General features: G+C 43.0%; 1 protein-coding gene across 18 annotated transcripts in view; it reads left to right on the forward strand.

The window, feature by feature from the left end:
* The window catches only part of NRXN3 (neurexin 3), a 942,294-nt gene that overhangs the window by 80,998 nt on the left and 837,150 nt on the right, over positions 1-24,146 (forward strand). For 11 of the 18 annotated variants that reach the window (XM_074149392.1, XM_074149393.1, XM_074149394.1 and 8 more), the window contains exon 2: positions 5,159-5,172. The exons of the other annotated variants lie outside the window; for them this stretch is intronic. In XM_074149392.1, the coding sequence (XP_074005493.1) occupies positions 5,159-5,172 (14 nt within the window). The remainder of the gene's footprint in view (positions 1-5,158; positions 5,173-24,146) is intronic. 18 annotated transcript variants of the gene reach the window in all.

Raw genomic sequence — 24,146 nt, forward strand, 5'->3', positions numbered from 1 at the left:
CTGGTGTATTGCTATGGAGACTTGCTCTCTAAGAATCTGACTATAATAAGCCAACTTATTTTATGGTACTGGACGTGGGCCAGACTTGAATTGGCAACTAGGTGATAAAAAGGACAAGAATACATAACTGGCTGCTAAATTGGATACTCCTAGGACTGAATTTTCTATCTACTTGAGCATCCGTCTTATTGTTTGAGCCTACCTGGAGTAGAAGAGATCTGCCTGAGTTGGCCAGAATTTGGGTGGGAGGAGAAGTGAGCTGAATTTAGCTTGCCCAGAGCAGATTCAGCTGTTTTCTCCCTGCTATCGGCTTGTTTGGTCCTCATGCTGTTAGCAGTACTTGAACATCTATCTGTACATATGCAGTCTCCCAGGGAAACTATTGAGAAGATCTTATTTACTACTGTGGAGACTGAAAGCACATCAAATATATCACTGGCCTTCACTGCTCATTTAATGGGAGGCAGCAGCCACTTTTTGCCCGTTACTTCCTGCTCTTTTACGCACATTAATGGCTGAGAGGGCTTGCTTGAGGAACAGGAAGGTCTAATCCCAAATTTGTCCCTGAATCTCCCATTGTTTCCTCCTGGCTGCTGGTTAGTGGGAAGACAGGAAGTCATGGATCAGGTGAAGACCGGTCTAGTTCCCATGTTAAAGGAGAAGTGATACTAAACGGGTAACTGTTCCAGTTAACTGGAAGGAGCTGCTCCAACAAGGGGGCTCCACTGGAAACATTATTTTTCTTTGTTTCTATTTACTCTGGTTAGTGCTATGTAATTGCTGCAGTACTGGCCCTTTAGTGGAGGGTGAAGGGTTTTTTTTCTGAGGGTCAATCCTTGAGTTTGCTGGTGGCCTGCTCTGCTGCTGTTCTTGCAGAAATGCCTTCCCCTCCAAGGGACCCGTGTCTGTACACGATGCTTACAGGAAGCTTGCCTGTAAATACATCCTCTGTACGTTGGCAATGGGCTCAGGCAGGAGTGGCTTGGTACCTGTCGTTTTCCTGACTTAGCACTGACCAGATCTGTTGTACACTGTGCCCCTGCACTTAAACAATCCTCTTGCCTAAACTTAGCTTTTGGTTTTCTTGTACTAGAAAGACTGTTGTGATGGCAGCCTGGTACCATTTGAGCTCCAGAAAGACAAGCTGTCCCGGTTTGAAGTAAAACCGAACCAATTTTCTGTTCTGTAACGTTACATCCTATCTAGGCCTCCTCTAACTCTCTGAAATTAACGGCATATTGTGGAGAAAACTGCTCGTTCTCAGAATGATCAGACCAATGTTTGTGCTCCATGCCAAGGAATGGTATGCAGGGAGGCCCTTGCTTATACTTATTGCTATAACAACCAAGGTCAGCCAATTTCGTTATTTGCCCCCTTAGAGGGTCGGAAACGGAAAAAAACATAGAGGGGTCACATTGGTGGGGAGGAGTGGACAGGAGAGGTGACCCAAACCTGACCAACTGGGGTATTCCATCCCATCTGCCCCATGCTCAGTATAAAGGCTGAGGGATCAAAGGGTCAGCTCCCTTCCTGCAATGGCCGACGTCCGGAGGGGACTCTGTCTGTTCATCTGCCTTTGATCCTGATCCATGTGTTCCTGACTCCAGAGCTGAAATCCAGTTCCCATCCGTCACTGAGTCCAGTCTGGGACTTCCCCAGTGCCTGTCGGTGACGTGACTGTCATCCTGGGAGCTTGATATGGTTTTGTATATATTGTATTTGTTTCATTATTTTCTTCTTTATTTTTATTTTAATATTAATTCTTCATTAAAGTGGTTTAGTTCATTCTAAACTTCTGAATCTCCTTATCTCTTTCTCCTCCTCTCCCCTCTTTTGTGGGGGGAGAAGGGCGGGGAAGGGCCATCTGTTGGTCTGGTTTTGGTAAATTAGGCTGCAACCACGACACAAGTCTAGATACAACTTGCATCATGAATGAAATGAATGTGGTGTGTATCAATCTAACTCCTAGTTCTTGTTGATTTTTACTTTTTGTTCCAAACTATTACCTCTTTGTTTAGAAGCACAATAACTATAGAACACAGTTGTTTAGAACACAATAACTATACCACCTGTGTGACTCTCTGCCATTAGATATAATTATGGCCAAGTGTTTAGCATGTTAAAACAAAGTGTTGTCCATAAATTACCTTCGTGTAACCAGATCTCTGGAACAAATTCTCAGAGCATAGTTCAGTTGCTATAGAAAGACATGGTTTCTGTTCATCCCTGCCTGCTCCTATGTATCTCTTTGATAATGATTTCCCTCCGGTCTATTCTGTGGTCTTTCTAGAACTGACATGTGTCACAATCTTGGACAAGCAACAGCAAAGTTGTCCCTATTAAAAAGACTTGATTGTTTCCTCAGTGGGAGGAAAGTAGTAGTTGAGGACTCAACGCCCAGTAGTTATGGGTAATCAATGTGAGGGAAAGCAGACAAGGAGTTACTTTTTATGCTTTTTAGAAAAGTTGCCTCTCTGAAAGGCCTGTGTGAGCAGACTGTGTATCACCTGAATTTGAAATTCAGCAGTGAAATTCCCTTTTCAGAGAGGGCCAACATGATTTGGTTGCCTTTTAATGCACAGAATAAGACAGCAAGAATAGTTAATGGAGAAGGAGCCTACATTGTGCTTCCTCTTGGAAGATCACTCAAGATAAATACTATTCATTTGGCAGTCCAGTTTTGAAAGAATTGCAGTGTGAGAGAATGGGAGACAGAATGTGCAGGGAATCTGAAAATGAGATAGTCCCCAACTCCTGCAGAACTGGCTGAATAGGAGTGATAAGAAAAAGGAATGGGCTACCTGCCTGTATTGAATTGCCTACGCGAAAAACTGAAGGAAGCAAGCTAGCTGTCCTTGATAAAATCAAGATTGGCAGCTTACAGAGCCAGGATGGTGTTTGTTGTTTAATGTTTTTGTAGCTTAACAAAACTCAATAGATTTTTGAAATATGCCTGCATTTAAAGTTTGGTTTTGCTTTTTCAGTTGTTCTGTTATTTCTGAATGAAATGGAATTAAGCAGTGAAAACTTTTAAAGTGGTGACATCTACAGAAGAACTGCAGCAGGGACTTGTAGAGCTGGAAGGACTTCCCTGAGCATCTGCCTTCTTCCAACCAGTTGTGATTCAAATTCAGAAGGTTTGGGATCTTTAACTTGACTTTTAAGTGTGCTGTTCTGGTGCTGGGAAAATGCTTGGACAGATTCTCAGGAAAGTGTCTTGCAGAAATCTAAGCACTCTTTCCTCTCCTTTTTAATCAGGTCTTGCATTTCCATCATAATAATGAATTGAAATTTAGTTTCCGAATCATAAGGTCTTGCTAAACTTCTTGGTCTTTGAGTGAGGCATAAAGTTGCAGAGAATGATGGTTGAGTGAGTCTCTGGTATAAGCAAGTAGGAAAAGTTGGCATGAAGAGAGATTTAGTGAAGTGGCATAGATTTAGAAGTGGAAAAAGAGAGAAAGAAAAAATGAACTGGTGAGGGAACAAAAATAGACAAGACTGCAACAAATGCATGGGAAGATGCACTGTATCATTTTTCAGCAAAGTCAGAATGAAGTGGGGACAGAAGTAAAACAAAAGCAGAAGTAGTTGTATATTGTATATTTACTAACAAGAAAGTTGAATGATGTTACAATTGCATATAGTTATGGCTTGTTTCACTTTAGCTAGAGAAGTGATTTATGGTGAGTAGGGGTAAACCTTGTCACATAGGAATTAATCTGAACTATTAGATATTCTTTGCCCTGGATTAAGGTTTAGTATGTGAACAGGGGAGGAGGACTCTTGGCTCTTCCACCGCTTTAAGGAAACGCAATTCAATGAGTACAAGGACTGTGGGTGTCACTGATCCTTCTTGAGGTGAGAATCTGAAGCATGGAGAGATTAAAGATAGCTTTCAAAAATAGCTGCAAACCAGCGTCTTCACTTTATGTGACCAGTGGAGCTTCCTTGGGAGTTTTTTGTGCAGTGACTGAGCCTCAGTTGCTGGATTATGTGGATAATTAGTACCTCTAAGCCTCAGGGCTAGCGTGGTTCAGATCAGAAATGCAAAATAAAAAAAAATTAAATATTGGACTTAGTGAGTTGCCTACTGTCACTAACAAACTACGACAGAATTTGGAGCAGCACAGAAATCCCAACTCCTTTCACTTTGCTTTGGCTGCTACAAGCGTTTTGATCCGTTTGTTATTCCAAGAGAGAAGGTCTTGTGACCAACAGAAGATGTTGATGGACTTGTATGTCTACAACCCTACCTTAATTATCCTTGGACATGGAAAGTTTGTACAGTTCTTTGTGATAAAGGAGTGTGCAGAAAACCCTCTTTCCTCCCCTGTCTTCGCTATTTTGGGATCAAAAAGAAAAATGAGTGAGTTGAGTAGAAGAGAATGCCATCACATTCTGGTCAAAAATAATAGCACTTTAAGTTAACAAATAGATATTTAGCTTCTGATAACTCTGAATATTCCAGTTGCCATAACAACACACTGAGACTGTGGCATATTTTACTTCACATGCTTTTAAAGAACTTTATGAGCCATGACCAGAAAATTCCATCAGGATTAAAAGCAAACAAAACTGAAAACACACAGTTATTAGGTTCCTAGCAGCCCATAGCTTATGTAAAACCTAGGAAATGGAGGGTATGTGTTCTGTGCTCAGATGGAAGTGTCCACACTGAAAGGCACACGAAGGGTATTTTGTTGTGCTGCTAAAGCTGTTGCCCATAGAAGCAGTAAGACTTTGGAGGCTCTGTGCCAGAGGACAATCACCTCATTTGTGGGAAACCTTGTCTCCCTGTCTTGTCTCGCAAAAAGAACTGGGAAAAAATGTTGGTGACTGCCTAAATCTGAGCAACTTTTATTTATTTTTTTTTTTCTTTTTGGCTGTGAAATTCTTCTGGTTTGGGTTTAGAGCTTGAGACTGGTACCTATAACCATCCAGCTGGACCAGGCTGAAAGCTTCCTACATTTTGCTTTCTAACCATTATCCAGCTGCCTTTCTTTAATGGAACCATTCTTTATTGGAAATGAAGATTTTGTTCATCTCGGATAAAAATAAAATTATCCTACTTTCTCCTGCCTAGATGAAAGGAGAAGAGAAATTGTAAGGATGGGAGATAGAGACCATGTTATGCTGTTTCATATAAAATACTTTAAAGAGGGAAAGGAAAGTGTTATGGTTACAATAACAGGAGATCTGTGAGCAGAATGCAAGAGCCTTCACTTTTAGGGCACTCAGATTGACTTCAATCTGGTTCTTGTCTGGGGGAAGTGAACAGCTCGGGTGCTGATGATGGAGATATGTGGCACTTTGCATTCCAGCCTGACCCTTGTTTAAGCACCTGGCTGGCTGTGAGGAATTGGGATGTGGTTTGTAAGCTCTTAGAGAGCCAATTTAAAAAAAAAAAACAAGGCCCGAAGCAGCTCTGTGGTCACAAAATTATCATCTACTGCTTTTTGATTCATAAGAAATGGCTCTTTGATTTATTGGCTATTGTACACGCTCCTTGCTGAGCTTTTCCACAGTATCAGCCCTCAGGCTGACATCTTGGGGAGACAGTGACATTTGTGGGTGACCAGCAGCACTGACCTAGGAACATTGCTTGGAGGACAGTTATTGCCATTAAGTGGGCAGAATGTTGGACTGGGAAGAGGGAGTTTATCTTCTGTCCATCAGGTGAATTAGGGGACTCTTGAGACCTTTAGACTCAATCTTCCTATAATTAGATGTTCTATCAAGTGCCTGATTTAAAAGCTAGTTCATAACAGGTTTATTATCTGCTGGTTTGACCGCCTCTTTGGCTGCTGCTGGATCCTCTCATTGGTATTCCCTTTTCCAAAGCACTAGTCTTAGACTGTCAAAGCTCTGGGGTCAGTCTAATGGCTGCTGCACTTGCATAAAAAAATGAAAAGAGGAACTGTCTTTTTTGTTTCCATTACTTTGGGTTCCCTTCCAACTAACCTATAGTGGTCTCCTCATCTCAAGTTTTCCTGTAGGTGAGAAGATCATACTAGTAAGATTGCTGTTAAGCAATTTTCTGGCTGATAAGTAAAAAGTTTTACTAAATAGTGCCTCTGGGTGGATGCCGCAGGGATGCATTTTCCGTATGCTGTAGCTGCACAGCAAAGGAGATGCTTTTTGGGTGTTTTAGTTTGTGAGATGAGACTGGTGACTTGTTCTGCCCCTCTTAAATTGATGGATTCTGGAGGACTGGATGAGTAAAAGTGTATGCCAGTGTACCAAACTAATAAATTCTATGTATGCTTTTTCTTCTCCCTCCCCTATATCCAGGCTTCAGCTTCTTCTAGGAACATTTGCTCTTGCCTGAATGGAATCAAGGTCATTATAGGAAAAAGTAACCACGTGTCTGATTTTTCTTGGTGTGATGGTGTGACTCATTGACTTAATTTGACTACAGTGTGTTGCTCAAGATGATTCTCTATGCAAAAAAGATTCCTCCCTCCTCTGTGCTGCTTGGGGGAAGACGGATGCTTCATACTGCTGTAGGTATGAACAGGAGGCGCTCAGGAAGGCTGAGCTTGCCATTCACCCAGTTACGTCTAGTCTGTATGGGAGCTTGCTGATCCTATCGCGGGTGACTCAAGCAATGGAATTTTCATCATATTCTGTAGGAAGATTTCCCATTTCAATAGGTCTTTCTATAGCAAAAGTATCCTTATTTTGAAACTCAGATTTTCTTTTTTCATTTATTTTTCTCTTTCCTTGTAGAATAATTAGTTATAAATGACACAGCAAAACCCAAATCATGTAGCCTTGTTATGAGTTTTGTGGAAGAGCTGGACACAACCTGTTCGTTTTGGCTTTTAAGGAGACTTTTTTGTTTGGAATGGATGTGTGGAGGTTTGGTCATGATTGCAGGGCTTGAACCATGTAAGGCTTTACTTATCTGTGTAACAAAATCAAGTTAAAAAAGGAGCAATACTGCATTAAAAAAAAATCAGTATATTTGGCACGTAGCTAAAGTATATATAAAAAACCTCAAAAAATCCTACGTAACACTAAGAAAATAACCTGCAGACTCTTAAGTTGACAAACGAGGAACAAAATACATATATTTTAAGCCTCCATGGGGGACTTTTTTCTTTTTTGGTGTCTGTCAGACAAAAATGTTTTAAACTGAGAAATTTCAGAAGACTTTTTGAATGGGTTTCAAGCATGCTCTCTAAGAAATTTTGCTTGTAGCCTTCCCTCTGGCTCTTGAGAAATTTGAACAAATTTAACATTATAGTACTATGGTTATTTGTTTTTCTTTAGTACACTGGCTGAATTTAAAATCTGTGTCATCAAACAGTTCTGTAATACTACTGCTCAGAGTGTTTGTATTTCATCATTTTCCCTTAAAAATATATCCGGTGGCATAATGATGCTTTCTGACAGAGATCCTTTACTAATAATTTCAAACATATGCTTTGATTTTTTTATTTTTTTATTTTTTTTTTTCCCCCCTCACCCCTCATGGGCATTGAAACTGTAAACCTGGAGGCACCTTCCAGCTTTCAGGTCTGGATGTGACCACAGGGCGCTTGCTGACTGTGTGCTGGGCCCAGGCCAGGATGAGCAGCCTTTTCTCTGTATGGTTTGGTTTCCACCAAGCAGAAACTCGTCGGCTTATAGAGGGCTGGAAGCGCTGTGTGCTCGGGTAAGGGACTGGGGCTGACTGTTGTGTGCACAACGTGTGGAACCTGCCCTGTGGCTACAGCTATGGTTCCAAGAAGACTGTTGTCCCAGCTGCTCCCTCCTGCCACTTTTTCGTTCTCATTGTGATCAATACCAAATCTATATGCAAAGGGGTGTGAGTGTGTGTATATTTACATCAATATACATAAAAATAGTAATTACATAGTAATTCCTTGATTAGTTCTCAAGTGCAGTGGGGTTTCATATATGCACTTACCTAGAGAATGATGTGTATGTATATATAAATATACATATGTATATATACACACAAAAGCTAACGCTTTTCTCTTTGTTGTCCTTCTAAGTTGCTGAAAAGCTGTACTCAATTTCAGGACCATCCACAAGGAGGGAAGTTTAAAGCAATAGAAAATAGAAAGGGTCGGGGAAGGAAAAGGAGAGAGGTAAAAAAAAATCCAATGCTTGGAGAGAACATACATATATCTTTTCTCTTTGACTCGAAAAGAAATGGGAGCTAAATTCAAACCATCTCTTCTGTGCCTTGGAATTAAATGGGTATGGCCTTTCCAACATGTTTCTGCTTACTGCATGGTTTCAGTCCTTGGACCCCCTTTTCATAAAAATGCAATTAATATCTCATCTCTGGTTTGGTGTGTTTAGTTATGTGTAAAAAAGTGTCAGTAGGTATAACCCCTATGTTAGGGGAACAGAGGGAAGACTGGCGCAAGAAAAGTAGTAGACAAAAAGTTGTTGGAAGTGTAAGTTAACAGCAGAAAGGAGATGAATCTGCTCTGAAGGTAGATACTATCTTCTTCCTTCCATCCCCAGCCCCTGGAGGTTAGTGGTGTGCTGGGCACACAGGCCATGCAATGTTGTCTCCTCTCTTTTAGGAATAGGGAGGGCATCAGCTTCAGGACTTGAACTTGGGTCTTGCTGTTTTGTGGGTGTATTTTTTTTTTTTTTCCTTCCTCTTTCCCTCTCTTTTCCCCAGGACTGGCCTGATGAAGGTATTTTGGGATGTTTTAGGCATTTATGTAAGTGAGGTAAAATCTATTCTATGTTTTTTATTCATAATAAGTTAGCTCAGTGGCTTCTCTTGAAAGAAAGAATTGTGCTGTGTATTTCCTCATTGACGCTTCTTTATCCCTCCCAGCAAGAGGCAGTGCTGGAGGTCCTCACAGTAATTCACTGTTTCACCTTCTCCCCACTCCTCTCTTATTTTGGTAGTTACCTTTATGGAGGAGAAAGCAGACAGGTAGCTACAAATTGTCAATGCAGGCAGCACAAGTCAATAAGGCGGCAGGCAGGGAGTGAGATTGAGGAAGGCAGCTATAGATTTCTTTGCTTATTTCTTGTGAATTTTTCTGAACTCATGTGATTCACTCTTGTCAGATACTATTTTGAGCCAAGCAGAGATGAACACATTCCCATAGTGAACAAAAAAGGCCGTCTGCATTCCTGCTTTTTTCCTTGAAACTCTCGAACCTTCATTTTTATCAGATCCTTTAGTGATAAGGTATAAATGGGAGATGGCGGAGGTGGGAGAGATTGTCTCTTCTTCTCTTACAATGGGGTGCTTCACTGAAAGCCTGTAAAACAGGGAAAGGCGAACAGCATCCTAAAAAGTGCATGAACTAAGGAAGAAATTTTTTTTTTTGGTGCAACTGAAAGTGAAGTATTGGTAACAGGAGTGCCTGGACAAAGAAAAATTCATCTGAATATCAGTCAGAATTGTCTTAATTTTTATGCTGATTGAATCTAAATGCATCTTGGAAGAGAATCAATAAAAGATCAGTTGTTTGATGCCTTTAAAATCAACCCCTAGAGGAAACCGCTGGTCAGTAATTTGTACGGACCAGTCCTGTCCTAGCACTGACATGAACTCGATTAACCTTATGGACACTTTCTGTCCTTGATTCCCAGACATCTAGTATTACTGACTGTTTTAACTTTCTAAAGGGTACCTGAGAATTCATTTTACTGAAGTGTTTTACTTGGATCTGATTTGTTTTTATTGTCTCGAAGCTTTCTTGATCTGTCTGGTCTGATTTGTGGTGGGGAGGGAGCAATTGTTTGTGCTAACTTGCTGTGCAGAAAGCGAGGAGGAGATGAAGAGAAATCGAGGTTTCATTTTTGATTTCTCAGTATTGAGATCTTGGAAAAGAGAAAAGTCAGCCTTTTATGTCATACTTACAGAAGCTGTAAGATAAGCTGGAGGCGGAGAAGGTCTCTTCAGCCATCCTCAGGGCAGGAGGCCCCAAAGCTTTCCTTGGAGTGCTGGGCCTTTAGGGACTGGCAGTGCCAAAGAGCAGTAGGGTAACACAGTCGCGTGGGAGAATTGGCTCATTGCTTTGCTCCTGCCCAATTGGATTACCTGCTTACTCATCCGTTCTCCTGAGCAGATGTCAGAGCAAGGAGGTGGCAGAGGAATTCATTAATGCTGCAGGAGGTCAGTAAGCTTGCACAGGAGAAGCTGAAAGGAATAAGAGATCCTCTACGTGTGTATGAACAGACACGTGCCCGTCTCTGCCCTCCCCCGGGCCCAGTGGAATTTGCTTTTGGAAGCAATTACAGAAAGCCTGCTCTCTCCATAGAGAGCACTGGCGTTGCTCCCTCCTCTGCTGTGGGATCGTGTGGCTGACAGCTTGCATCACCCCAAGAGCTTGACAAGAGTGCAGGGAACCAGAGGCAATGTGTATCCTGTAGGCGCCTCAAAGGTGCTTATTTTAGAGTTGCAAGACAAGCAGTTGCTTGTAGAGAGCACAAGTGTTAATCCTCCCAATGGGGAGGGAGGAAGCTGTATTCCTGTAGGGACTGAAATCTGCTACAGCTGATGCAAAGAGGCACTTGCTACAAGGAAGAACAGTCTTCCTCTGCCGTTCCGTCTCTTGGCAGCCAGGATGTGAAACTCTGTACAGCTAGGCAAAATCTGAGTTTTATGAAGAGCTGGTGTGGAGGTTTGGGACGGAGTGTTTGTCTTTTGTGGCTGCCTGAACTTGGTTCATTTTAACCACTCATGAGATGAATTGGGTTATCACCTGACTGGGAGACAGAATGTGTTGCCTTTTCCTTTTTCTGTGTCTCGCTGTGGCATGGTCTGTGGGAAGAAGACGGCATCGTTAGTTCAGTCTTCTGAGTCCTTTCTGTGATACCTCTAGTTTCTTAGTTACAGTGGCAACGGAATGAGAAGTCTATTTCAACTGTCTTCCAATGGATTTCGCCCCAGAAGTTTCCAAGTGAGCCATCTCCTCTTTCTGGGGGAAGAGATATGAATAGATAGGGTATGTATTACACTGCTCCAGGAATTGGTTTCCCTTAGCTGGATCACTAGAGGATATGGAGCTGCTAGATACTGTGGGCAAAGAAGGGGACTGTTGGGAGACCTTTAAGGGAATTCTAAATACTACAGAAAGATGTTTCAATGAAGTTGCTGAAGGCTTGGAAGGATGTGAGGAGATATAATAATAGGAAACTGAGCACAGCAATATATATTTAAATACCAAAAAACCCTTTGCAAGCCATGAGACCTGTTACGTGACTAAGGAGTCAGCTGCTTAATCCATCTGAAACTGCGATGAAATAACTGGCAAGGCCAATGTGAGTAGGCCAGAGGGGCTGGTACTGAGAGTATTGGGCAAATGGTCAAATAAGTCATCTCTGATTATTTGCATGGGTCTAGTGGTTGTGTGAAGTGCTCCACTGAATTACCCGGAGCATTCTGATTTTACAGCTCAGTGTTGACTCCCATGCTCAGGTGGGATGGGATGCAAAGGGGGTGGTGCTCTGTCGAGTTTCAGTTGACTCGGTGACTGTGTGTGTCATGTTAAGGTGCAATGGTCAGATAGAGGAACAAACTAGTTGAGGACTTGAAGGCAATACAAGCCACATCCGTGTGACATTGCCCCTCCAAAGACCCAGCCAACAGGGTTCAAAACAGATTTAGACTACACACCAGCCAGTCTGTCATTCCTTTCAGTCAAGGCTTCTTGTCAGGAAGCAGGGACAATGCCTACTGGGGAACTGGGAAAGCAGAAAATGTGCCGTTGCCTGTGTGTCCTTTAGGAACACAACCCATCTGTTTGGAGCACCACAGCGAATTTCCTGCCATTTATGAGTGAATGGGACAGAGCTTATCAACATATCAGGTCTGCACAGATTAGTTTTTTGGTTTTTTTTGGAGACGCTTGTGCCATAGTGGTTAGGCCATTACTACTGCTTGCCTGCACAGGCTAAAACAGGCGCTGCTGCTTTCTGTGAGGTTGAAGTGTTACGCACATTTAAAAGCGGGGGTTATATTGTGCCCATCTTCTATACAAGCTGCCCAGCAGTTTCCCTGTCTCTTGCAAACTTTCTATGGACAGAGAGGACTTTTTTCTAAGGAAAGCGATGATGTATTCAATGGGGTATAAGAGGATGAATGAGAGACCAGCAAGAGAGAGTGCAATAAAAAAAACCAACCCAACCCAAACCAATAACTACTTTGTAGTGACTCTTTCATGCAGCAGTACTTGCATTGTAGTACTGATGAAGGTTGGATTGCCCATGTCTTGAAGTACTGGTTTTGGGCTTCAAGTGTCATTTCTTATACTCATTGTGACTTCCTTTCTTGGTGTTGAGTGCCCTTCAGACCAGAGGCTTGCGGAGCGGACTGGCACGGCGCTGCTGAGGCTGGGCACAGCCCTGACACGTATGAGTGAAGCACATGGTCCTTCCTGCAGCAGGTGATGGGTCACTGCTCCACGTGGCAGCTGGCTGTGACGTGCATAGTTTTCTTAAGTGTCTCACAGCCTGCACAAGAGGTTATATTGGAGAACAGAGCACCTTGTTAAATGTAAATATGAGAGTAACTCCTTTCTTGCCTACAAGCTGTGCCCAGGACCTGCCTCTCTCCCTGCAGGACTCTCCTGGCTCCCTGTGCATCTCCTGTGCAGGGTGGGGTGGTTGCTGCTGCAAGGTATGCCCAAAATGAGGTGTCCCCTGTGAGAAGGCCATTTGTGGGAATCTAAGGTTAGGGACTAGGAGGAAAGAAAGCCCAGAAAAATTGCCATATTATGAAGCTTTGAGGAAAGGATTGGGATGGATGTTGCTATTGTACAGATTAAATGAGGAGGAAAAATTCCCTCCACTGCTGTGTTTGAACTCCTTTATGCTTCAGAGTTCTTTCTTGTGTTGAAATAAGGTGGGTGTGATAATGCTATTTTCCTTGGTTGTATGTTGGTTAACAACTTATCGCTGTATCATAGCTATTAGATTAACCTCTACTCACCAGTGGAGATCTGAGAATTGCTCCACAGACCCCATAGATCTTAAAAGAAATAAGAAGGTACTTCTAGAGCTGAACTAGGGGAGTACAGTCTTGGGGCTCCACCACTTAAGCAGACTTTATGAAGATAGACCATTGAACCAAATGATAAAATGTTAAAGTCTGATCCTTAGAGAACTTGTGTGCCTGGGAGATGAGCACCAAGAGCAATTTAATCTTTTACTGCTACATCAAGGAAGAAAATCAGAGACCGGCCCTGGCACAAGGGAAAAATCAGCTCCAGGGAAGAAATCAATTTATTATTGAATAAATGAAAAGATTGCAGTACTCATGGCAACTATGCCTTAATGGACATACCACAATTGTTCTTAAGCATCTTTCATCTTGAAGGATCTCAAAGTGCTTTCAGAATTGTGTGGACAGGAGGATTTATTTAGCTTGCAACTGATGTTTTGTCATTTAACAGCACACTAATTCAACTTACGCAGTTAAGGACAGGAATGAAGAAAAAATTTCCCATCTGATTGAAACTTCAAAGGGAATAATTAGTGATGCTGGAAAGCAGCCAGGATATCTGAACTAACTTTGTTGCTTGTGAGATGTTTAAAAAAAACATGTTGGGGAAAGCCCTCACTTTTCGCCTGTGCCAGGGTGTCTTCGCCAGTGATACTGCAGCCTCTAGTGATCACAATCAATATAGCCTAAGGTTGGAGAACTGACTTGATACCAAGATACCCCACTTGCTTACTGCAGTAGGGTATTTCCTCACAAAGGTATTGCTTCATTACTGATTCAGAGGGAAACATTCATGGAAGTTTTCAGCTCTTTCTGCAGAAACCTGAGCTCTGGAGTTATCCCGCCAAGAGCAACGTTAACTTCTGTAGCTGTAGCCAGTATTTCCAGCACTGTTTTGAGGGGAAATGGGTGAAGCAAGGCATTTTCCTATTCTGTTCTAAGTGTTATCCTACGCTTAAGTCTGTGTAACTCAAGTGGGAAAAATAATCTGTGTCTAAATTCAGTCAACAAGGAAACCTGGAATACCGAAAAAAGATGGCGTTTGTTGCACAAATATCTGGCAGATATGGTAGTTGGTAGAAAGATCTGATGAGGATGGTTTTCAGAAGGAGAGGTTCCCACTGACTGTTTATGAGGATAGATTTGTTAATTTGGAACCACTGAAGTGGTGTGGAGATTTATAGCTGAAGCTTGAGGGGAGAACAACTGGTCTGTGATCCCATGGAGAGTCCATATTTGAAGCTGCTGTGTCCTTTCTGGCTCATCAGACTTCTACTCTAGAACATTGGCAGTGGCTCCTGAATTAGTATATTGCACTCTGGTTCATATGGCATGTTTGTAGTTTGGTGTTTAAAAAAACCAATCACTATAAAATGGAATAAAAATACTTCATCAGCAACTTTTCCAGATTTCACTAGGAGGAACTGCATTGCTCTGAACTTTGGTGACTGCAGCTTTATTTTTGAGGTGTGCTGAACATCTCTGCCAATCACATGATAATTAACAGTCAGACACAGCAGCAGCACTCAACCAGAAGCTTGTCAGATAATCTCCTTTAAAGCAGTACCTGCCTGTGATGGGGTCTCCAGTTTGTTCTGTTTCATTCCGCTTGTAATAAAAACTGGCATTCCTGAAGCAGTTGTGCCATGCTCAAGATCCAATTGTTTTTTTTTCTAAAATGTTTAAATGCAGTAATCTCTAATCTGCATATTATATTAACACATGGAAAGACAGCAAACAAGCTGCCAGGAGGTTTCTGGGATTTCTTCCATCCTCAAAGTGACAGGGCTTGTTTAAATTGGATCTGTAATGGCAGCAGGCGTGGGTTTGCGTGGATGCATTTTCTCTCCTACGGAATAACAAACAGGCAGCGGTGTCATACGTGCAGATTCCAACAGGGAGCTTTCAAGGTTAACCTCCAATATCAACTTGCGGTTGATGAAGTTGTCAGAGTTTCTCAGGGGAGGCACAGCCTCACAGTTGCTTATCTGGGGAGAGATGCCACCACCCATTGTGCGGGAAGCTGCCTTGGAGTTTGTTTTGGATGGGGAAAAAGATCATGGAGAGGATCATCCTGAGAGAGCTCTCACGGCAAGTGCAGGGCAGCCAAGGGATCAGGGCCAGCCAGCATGGGTTTATGAAAGGGAGGTCCTGCCTGACCAACTTGATCTCTTTCTATGACCATGTGACCCGCTTTCTCGATGAGGGGAAGGCTGTGGATGTTGTCTACCTGGACTTTGGTAAGGCCTTCGACACCGTCCCTCACGGCATTCTCCTGGAGAAACTGGAGAATCATGGCATAGACAAGTGTACCCTCCGCTGGATAAAAAACTGGCTGGATGGCCGTGCCCAGCGAGTTGTGATTAATGGAGCAAAATCTGGTTGGCGGCCGGTCATCAGTGGTGTCCCTCAGGGCTCAGTTTTGGGGCCAGTCTTGTTCAATATCTTCGTTGATGATCTAGACAAGGGGATTGAATGCACCCTCAGTAAGTTTGCAGATGACACCAAGCTAGGTGGGAGTGTTGATCTGCTTGAGGGTCGGAAGGCTTTACAGAGGGATCTGGACAGGTTGGATCAATGGGCCAAGGCCAATGGGATGAGGTTTAATAAGGCCAAGTGCCGGGTCCTGCATTTTGGTCACAACAACCCCAAGCAACGCTACAGGCTTGGGGCTGAGTGGCTGGAAAGCTGCCCGGCAGAAAAGGACCTGGGAGTGTTAGTGGACAGCCGGCTTAACATGAGCCAGCAGTGTGCCCAGGTGGCCAAGAAAGCCAACAGCATCCTGGCCTGTATCAGGAATAGTGTGGCCAGCAGGAGCAGGGAAGTCATCGTGCCTCTGTACTCGGCACTGGTGAGGCCTCACCTCGAGTGCTGTGTTCAGTTTTGGGCCCCTCACTACAGGAAAGACATTGAAGTGCTGGAGCGTGTCCAGAGGAGAGCCACCAAGCTGGTGAGGGGTCTGGAGAACAAGTCCTATGAGGAGAGGCTGAGGGAACTGGGCATGTTTAGTTTGGAGAAGAGGAGGCTGAGGGGGGACCTCATTGCCCTCTACAACTACCTGAAAGGAAACTGTAGAGAGGTGGGGGTTGGCCTCTTCTCCCAAGGGAATAATGACAGGACCAGAGGAAATGGTATGAAGCTGCAGCAAGGGAGGTTTAGATTAGATATTAGGAAGAATTACTTTACTGAAAGAGTGGTCAAGCACTGGAACGGCCTGCCCAGGGAGGTGGTGGAGTCACCATCCCTGGAGGTATTTAAGAAATGTGTAGACATGGCTCTTCAGGGCATGCTCTAGTGCCCGGGATTGTTGGTTTGTGGTGGGGTGTTGTGTGTGAGATTATGGGTGTGGGGTTTAGTTGGTGGGTGCTTTTTTTTTTTTCTTTCTGGTGTGGGGTTTCTTTTTTGTTGTTGTGTTTTTTTGTTTTGTTTTTGTGGGGGTTTGTGTGTGTGTTTTTTTTCTTTTTTTTTTTTTTTTAATGTGATTGGACTCGATGATCTCAAAGGTCCCTTCCAACCACTAAGATTCTGTGATTCTGTTTTCATGTGGAGGCCTATGTGATCAGCCCTTTGTCTGTGTGCCTCTCCTGCTTTCCTCGTCTTCCTTTCAGTCTTCCTCTTCTGTCCTGTCTTCTTGCTTTCATTTGGGATTTTGAAATAGGCCTACTGTTGAGCCATGATGTGACCCAAACGGTCTTATGGAATCGGATTGCTGGCTGGCCAGTGGGACTTAGCTACAAAATCATGAGGTCCAGATCACTGTAACCCTCTCTCACAGACCTGTTGCTTCATGCAGCACTTAAAGGATCCACACTGAGTCTAACTGGGCTACATAATTTTTATTTATAGGAAGAACTTTTGCCACAAGTTGCAATTGAAGTACTGTGTGACATTTCTGGAAGTCAGTGTCAACAAGTGTATCTATTCCACAGTTCCCTTAAACAGTTTTCCACCAAAGGCCAGAAACCTCAGCAAAGGCTGGTCCTGTGCCACTGCTTACCACAGGAAGATAGAAACAGAGGTGGAGTCTGATGCCCCAGTACCTCATTATGATCAACAAGATTCAGCAATATGGAGGCGACTGCAAAATAGATGATGAGGAAGGATGAAGCAAACCAATTGAGGCAGTTTGTGCTAATGTAAACCATCTATATTCACAGCTCCTTTGTATGGTGCCTATTTGGTGTATAAAATATAATGATCAATGGCTGATGTGACTTTCTGTATCAGTGTGGTGGGTTGACCTTGTTTTCAAAGCAGTGGCCCCAGCTAAGTCATTCCAGTTCACCTGCTCATAATGGGTAAAATCTTGAGCATTCAGTTTATCTGCCCACTGACGCGCGTTGTAGAAATGCAAAAGAACCTCCAGCATCCTAGAGAGAAATGTATGTAGGTTCTGCAGAGGCCACTGATGTTCTTCAGCTGCAAATACAATTCTGCTGGCTGAGCCTGCAGTCTCAGGCAAGTCACTTGACTCCTGCATGTATCGTGGGAGTCATGACAACGAGATGCTATATTTCACAAATATGTTGCAAGTTGTAATGTAATATAGTATGCAGAGCAGTCTGAGAGGAAATATGGGGGCAGGAAGGTGCAAATCATGGGTGTAATTAAAAAATGAATTGCAACTTATGTCGTCTACCTATTTGAATTAACAAACCTTACAATCCATATAGAGGAATCAGTTTAATCAATTGCACGTATTAGTTTTAGATTAATTTTATATAGCTTAGTACACATAATAAAGGAGAAAGAAACTTATATATTTGACATGTTGCAGAAAAATCTGTTGTAGCTAAACTGTTATTATTTGAACTGAAATGTGGTTATAATACCAGAGTTATTTGTAGAGTTTTATAAATAGGCAATGGGCTCTTTAAAGTGAACTCTTTTCTTCTATGGGTGTAGAGTTCTTCTAATCTGCTGGTTATGAGTGTAGGTAAAAATAATCTTGGTTTTTTTGGTGTTAACTTAAAGCACTGAGAAGTGTCATGGTTTGGATAAGCTTGGAGGATGGATGTCTTCGTATTCTTGACTGTCTGCTCTGTGGCCATCTCAGATGGCCATCTTTTAAGATGACTTTTGATCAAAGGAGAAAAAAAAAAAAAATCTTGCTTCCAACCCAAATTGGGCAATGAATCCTAAGAAGTTTGCAAAGAAAGTGAGAGAAGTCCTTTGAGTATTGCTTTGATTTGTTTCTGAAGGAGATGAATTTCTGAAAGCATTTGTCAAGGGTAAGGGACATCACCAGTCATTTGCCATTTAGAGAAATAGGCTGGCTAGTTTCTCTGCTGTTGAAGCTTTTCCACAGATGAGACAAATCTTCTTCTTTTAATCCTTGCAAACAGTTATTTCAGCCATAAAAAAAACCACTGTACTTTATTTCCAGGATGATATTTACTCTGCAGAAGGAATAAATATATGTAAGATAAAAATTGAGAATAGGATGATATATGGTAGACAAACCCAACAATGTGGTGAGAGAAATAACATCTTAGCATTGAGATCAAGATGTGGTTGCAGGAAGAGTCATAATTTTGAAATCCTTTGGTTGGGTTGTGATTAAAATCTTGACAATAATTAACGTTGTGTTGGGGCTCTTTTTGCCCTGTTTTCCTTTGTACTTTGTTTTAGGGGAACCCTGGATCATGCATTTCTAAGTTGCCTGTTCTCACTCCTGATAAAAGTTTCAGTTATGTCGATACTGAAGGCTCCCAACTCCACTGCTCTGCCTTTATCTTGTGGTTTATTGTATGAGAAGGTGGGTGCTCTATGACTGTTTCAGGTTGGGGCTTTTAAAACAGTGGAGGATTCACTGTTATCAAAGATAACAGAAGCTCAAGACAACCTGAAATATGCATGCTCTAGTGGCTAAACACAGTGGTGGCATATGCTTTGTAAATATTCATAGGTACATGGTTTCTGGTTTTGAGTTGTGCCTCATTTTTGCAGCAAAAAAAAAAAAATCCAAAAATGTTTACACTCATTTTATGCTTAAGAAGGCCACATTGGGTGATTACTCAAAAGTGAGTGTTCCCTAGAGAGCTATAAGCGTATGAGAAACAAACTTATCCACAGTAGTTATTATTTCATTTCTTCAGAGGGTTTAGAGGGATTCTGCATCCACTCCTAAGTGAAATTATGCAGAGGAGAAACTGAAAGAAAATTTTTCACTTTACCAAAATTTTTTGCGCATTGTGATAAACTTTTCCAAGGGAAGATGGAGAAACCCCATTACTATGGCTTTTTAAAGTGAGTCTTGACAAGGCAGTAGTATAGCAAATATTTGTGATAGAGTCCCCTGCTTGAAAACTAGAGGTGACTGAGCTTTTCCATGGTTGTTTCTACACATTTTGATCTAAATGCTTATTTGAGAGTGTCTTCCTCCTATCCATGTGTTATCTGTCAGACTTACAGTATCCAAAACTATTTTTGCCAAGTGAAGTGACCCCTCCTTATCCTTACCACGCTGGCAGGCCTAAGTGTCACACAAAGTACCTGAATACTGTAGAAAAAACATGAAAAGCAAGTACCTTGCACCATAATCTTCTGTCACAGCTGAGAGTTAGGGATATGCCCAGCCAGAAATAAGCAAATAGCTTCAGCAGAAACGCTGCTTAGGTACTACTATGGCCATACTTTACTGAGAGTCTGCACCTTGTTTAGTTGTTGAGTTGGGTGCAAAAGAGCATAATATGTACCCAGGTACATAGATTACCTATCTTACAGCAATGGAAGCAGCAGGGTGAGTGCAGATCCCTGGTTGTGTCGTAGCTGCGCTGGTAGTGTAGGGTGGGGAGATTTTTTTTTTTCCTATTTGCCAGGGATTTTCATCTCCAGTATGAATCATTGATATCCAAAGTAGGTGCCAGTGCTCAGGCAGTGAGAGGCTGCTTTCCATCTTAGCAGATGGGTCAGGTGGTAGCTGTGGTAGTCGGAAAGAGAGAGAAAGCAACTACTTTGGATGGTTACTTCAGATAGCATTGAGGAAGGGGATGATTTTTTTTTTTTAACTTGATCCATTGTGATTTTAATTGATCCAGATGTGACTTGGACTCCAGAGACCTGGGGGCTTTGTTCATATCTCTATAACTAACTTGCAGTGCATCTTGAGAGAAGTTTTTCCTGCATCTTTCTGTTTCTGTATCCCTTCCTCTCGAGCAGTTGTATAAGACACTTAGGCCATTCAGTTTTGCAGTCACGTCACTGATTTTCCAGCAGTGCAACTGTTAAAAGCATTAGACTTAATGCTAGCATCAGAGTGAAGTAATGCTCTGATGATTCAGGCCATTAAGGTTTTAAGCTTTCCGTAAAAACACTAAGTATGGTGATTTTCTGGGGCTTGGATCTGGACACTGAATAAAATGCAAATGTAACATCCGGGCACTGTTGCTGGGCGTCTCCTTCAGAGAAGGGAGAGCCAGAGACGAGGACGCAGGGATAGTGCTTGTGACTTGATTTTTAGCCTTGAATGTTATGCCTCCCTGAACCTACTTAGCAGAAACTTCATAAAAAATAGTACTCTTCGTTGTTACTCTTGCTCGTTTTTGGTTGATATTATTGCAGACTCTCATGTAGCTTGGTGTACCAAACTAATCGTGTGGATCTTCTGAATGCTGTAAATGTCATCACTGTCTAGGACAAAAGTTTGGTCCCCTGTCCATGATGATGCATTAGATACTTGATTGCGTACCTATACCCTTCTCGAAATAGCTGTGTGCAATGTGCTGAGAAACGTGTTACTGTGTGAAGAGTCGCTGTGTCTTTGTTTAGGAGGGGAACAAGGCACCAATGTGGAATAGCGCTTCCCTGCGCGCTCAGTGATGTAGCGGCTCAGTCTAAAGCCATAAATTGCTTTAAATTAATTTATCTTAAAATGCCTTCTCTGAATAATAATTCTGTGGATATTTAGTCATAAGATTAAAAGGGGCACCCTTCAGATGCAGGAGGATGTTATCTGCTTTGTGCACAGGCTTCGGGAGGTGGTGTGGCTCAGGAGATAAAGCCACAGGCTATTCCCCCGAGGCCCGGGATGTTTGGGCTCCCTTGTTTTGAGTGCTGGGGGTTTGGAGCCTGCCAGCCAGGCACCTGGGGCTGCAGGATGGTAGGGCTCTGCTAGCGGTGATGCTGAAAAGAAGTCAGCTCCTGTGGGCAGCGAGGGGAGGGGGCAGGAACGGATGAGAAATCTGCCCAAGCGAGTGCCAGGGAGAGCTGCTGCTGTCTGAGGGGCTTGGCGCTTTGCCCCAGCGCTGCTCCAGGAAGGGCTCACACCTCGTTCATTATATAGTGTCAAGTTCCCTCTGTCACGCTGTTGGTGGTGTTGGTAAATCACACAAAATGCAGGGTGTATGTCAATTAATTAACTGAAGCTTTTCGTGTTCGGGGAGGATAAATGCATGTGTAGGGTGTATCACTATTTGTTTTGGTACCATTTCCACCTGCAGGAGGCTCAGGGTGGAAGAAGAGTGCTTCCTTTGAAACACCTATCACTTTGTAACCTGATTAATGGTATATTTAATGGCTCCTGGGAAGAAAAGTCCTCTAGTGGAGGCTGCCAGAAAAGTGAGGTTATGTACATCAAGTCTTAAGTCTTTTATAGAGCTTAAAAAAAAAAAAAAAAGTGGTGCTTCCTCTGTGTGGGTGGCAGAGGTACGTAGTTTTGGAGAAGATCCTGGATTCTCCTCCCTGCTGTTTCTGTGAAGTCTTAACTGACCATGTTATGTGCTGTTGTATCAGCAATTGCACCATCAATTCAGTCTCGCCAGCTATTCCTTTTTTTTTTTTTTTTTAAATTGTATTTAGTCTCTATTTCCTTAGCAGAAGCTGCAGTGTTTGCTGCCTCTTGAAACTCCTTTTGCATTTACTCCATTGCATTGAATTATTTTGTCTCCTACTGCAGCAGGAGTAACCAGGGGACAGGCATTGCTGGCTGTGGGCGCCTTGCAGTTTGTGGAGACCTGTGAGAAGTGAAAAGGGTTTCTAGTGCTTTGCAGTCAGTAAGTCTATGCTTGATCCTATAAAGGGGCTTTACTGGTCCAGTTGCCTAGAAAGGATAGGGAATGTTTTCCACCTTTTGTACAAATAGGCTTCTGGCTGTTAATTTTTCCATCTTTCTCTGCAGCAGTGCAGATTAGATTCAGTTAGAGATAGCCTGTAGGCTGCACTGGGCCTAGCGGTGCTCCCATTGTCATTGCATTATCCCAGATGCCTGATTTCGTGTCCCCTTCACAAAGTCAGGATTAAAGCAATTGCCAGATTTGGGGAGAGAAAATTCAATTTCTTCTGGTCAGATTGTCAGGCTTTGGTTTTTTTTTTATCACATTTCACTGTAGCAACGAGCATGGTTTGTTTCAGAAGATTATAGGAGGCTTCTCTTTAACATATTCTCTGCCTGGGAGAGGTGGGGTGGTGGTGGTGTCCTCAGTCTCTGCTGTTCTTGCAGATTACAGTGACAGGCTGCAGGTTTTTGGAAGGGGTTTGCTGTAAGGTGTTGGAGGTGTCCAGGGGCCTTGGGTGTTTGGGCGTGGGTGGATTACGTGTCCTTAGAAGCCTGAGCTACACACTCGTTGAAATGTACAGTTGTATGCACCGCAGAACCTGTGCTTGGTGACCCAGGGGAAAGCTTCCAGTATTTCTAAAACAATAAGAAGGATTGCTCATGTCTGTCTTAATCTTAACTTGTTTTAGAGTTACTACTTCCAGGTTTCTCTCTTGTCATTTTTCAATGTCTAGAACCAATAAAAATGTAAGTTAACAATTCCTCCTAATGGAATGTGCAGTGGGAATTAACCTTTTCCTTTTGCTGTGTTCACAATGCAATGGTATCTAAACTAGTTTTGTTCAAAGCTTAGCTTTACCTTCTGCTTCCCATCCCTCTGACTTGTCCTGGGGAAGGTGCCTGAAATTATATTTCTCCTTGGCCTTTGTTCAAAACGGGTGATGGGGCTGTTATGTGTGCATATGTCCACTCGTGGATGTATATTGGCATGTGGGCTGGGAGAGGAGGTGAAGCCCAGTAACAGCCTGGGGTGACAGAGTATGTAGAGTCTGGCTGCACTACCTTGTGCACGTGGTCCCATGTTGTTGTCATCTGATAATGATGCAGCCTCCAGCCCTCTCTGCATGAAGTCACACATTGCCATTTAAAAATATTTTTGCTTTCAATAATCACCCTCCTAAAGTTTTTCTGAGGTTGAATATTTGGATTAACTGTTTCAGGGATGACTTTCTACAATATTTTGTATGCTGTCGATGACATAAAACATTCCAAAGCTGGTGTCTGTTGCTTTTGAATGACAAGGCACCAGTGGGACAGGTTTTCTATAGAAGTGGAGAGCTGCAGATACACTGATCAGGGCAGTACTGGTCACTGCAGGCTTGGGAAACAGCCCTGTAGACGCTTGGGCATGTGTTGGTGTTGACTGAAGGTGCCTGTGGGGCGTAATTGTGTGGGTGCAGTCAGTGGTGAATTTTCATAGAATCATAGAATGGTTAGAGTTGGAAGGGACCTTAAAGATCATCGAGTTCCAACCCCCCTGCCCTGGGCAGGGACACCTCCACTAGAGCAGGTTGCTCAAAGCCCCATCCAGCCTGGCCTTGAACACTTCTAGGGATGGGGCATCCACAACTTCTCTGGGCAACCTGTTCCAGTGCTTCACTACCCTTACAGTAAAGAATGTCCTCCTAATATCTAATCTAAATCTCCCCTCTTCCAATTTAAAACCATTACCCCTTGTCCTGTCACTACACCTCCTGACAAAGAGTCCCTCTCTGGCTCTCCTGTCGGCTCCCTTCAGATATTGGAAGGCTGCTATGAGGTCTCCCCTCATTTTGGGACGATCCTTTGGAGGCAGGTATATATACCTCACAGGACTGATTGTATACTCCTAGCTCAGGAGGCTTACAGCTTGATTGAGCCTTGGAGATCCCAGAATCACAGATGGCACTTCTCCTTGGACCTGGAGAGACAGGACTGATGTAGGCAGTAGGACTTGCCCTGTGGAAACTTGTCATTGCTACAGTATCTGGTACACGCAGGAAATCCAGTGTGTGATGTGAGAGTGACAAATATGGAGAGGGTCTGGCAGGGTTTAGTGTGATCCCACCGACCTCCACCTGAGAGCATGTGCCTGTGTGTGCAGCGCTTTCTGCTGCGGCTTTATGTAACGCGTTTGCAGGACTTCATTTTCCACTAGATTGAAAGCAAAGCCACTGT

The sequence above is a fragment of the Numenius arquata genome, chromosome 6 (genome assembly GCF_964106895.1).
Source record: "Numenius arquata chromosome 6, bNumArq3.hap1.1, whole genome shotgun sequence".
Taxonomy (NCBI): Eukaryota; Metazoa; Chordata; class Aves; order Charadriiformes; family Scolopacidae; genus Numenius; species Numenius arquata.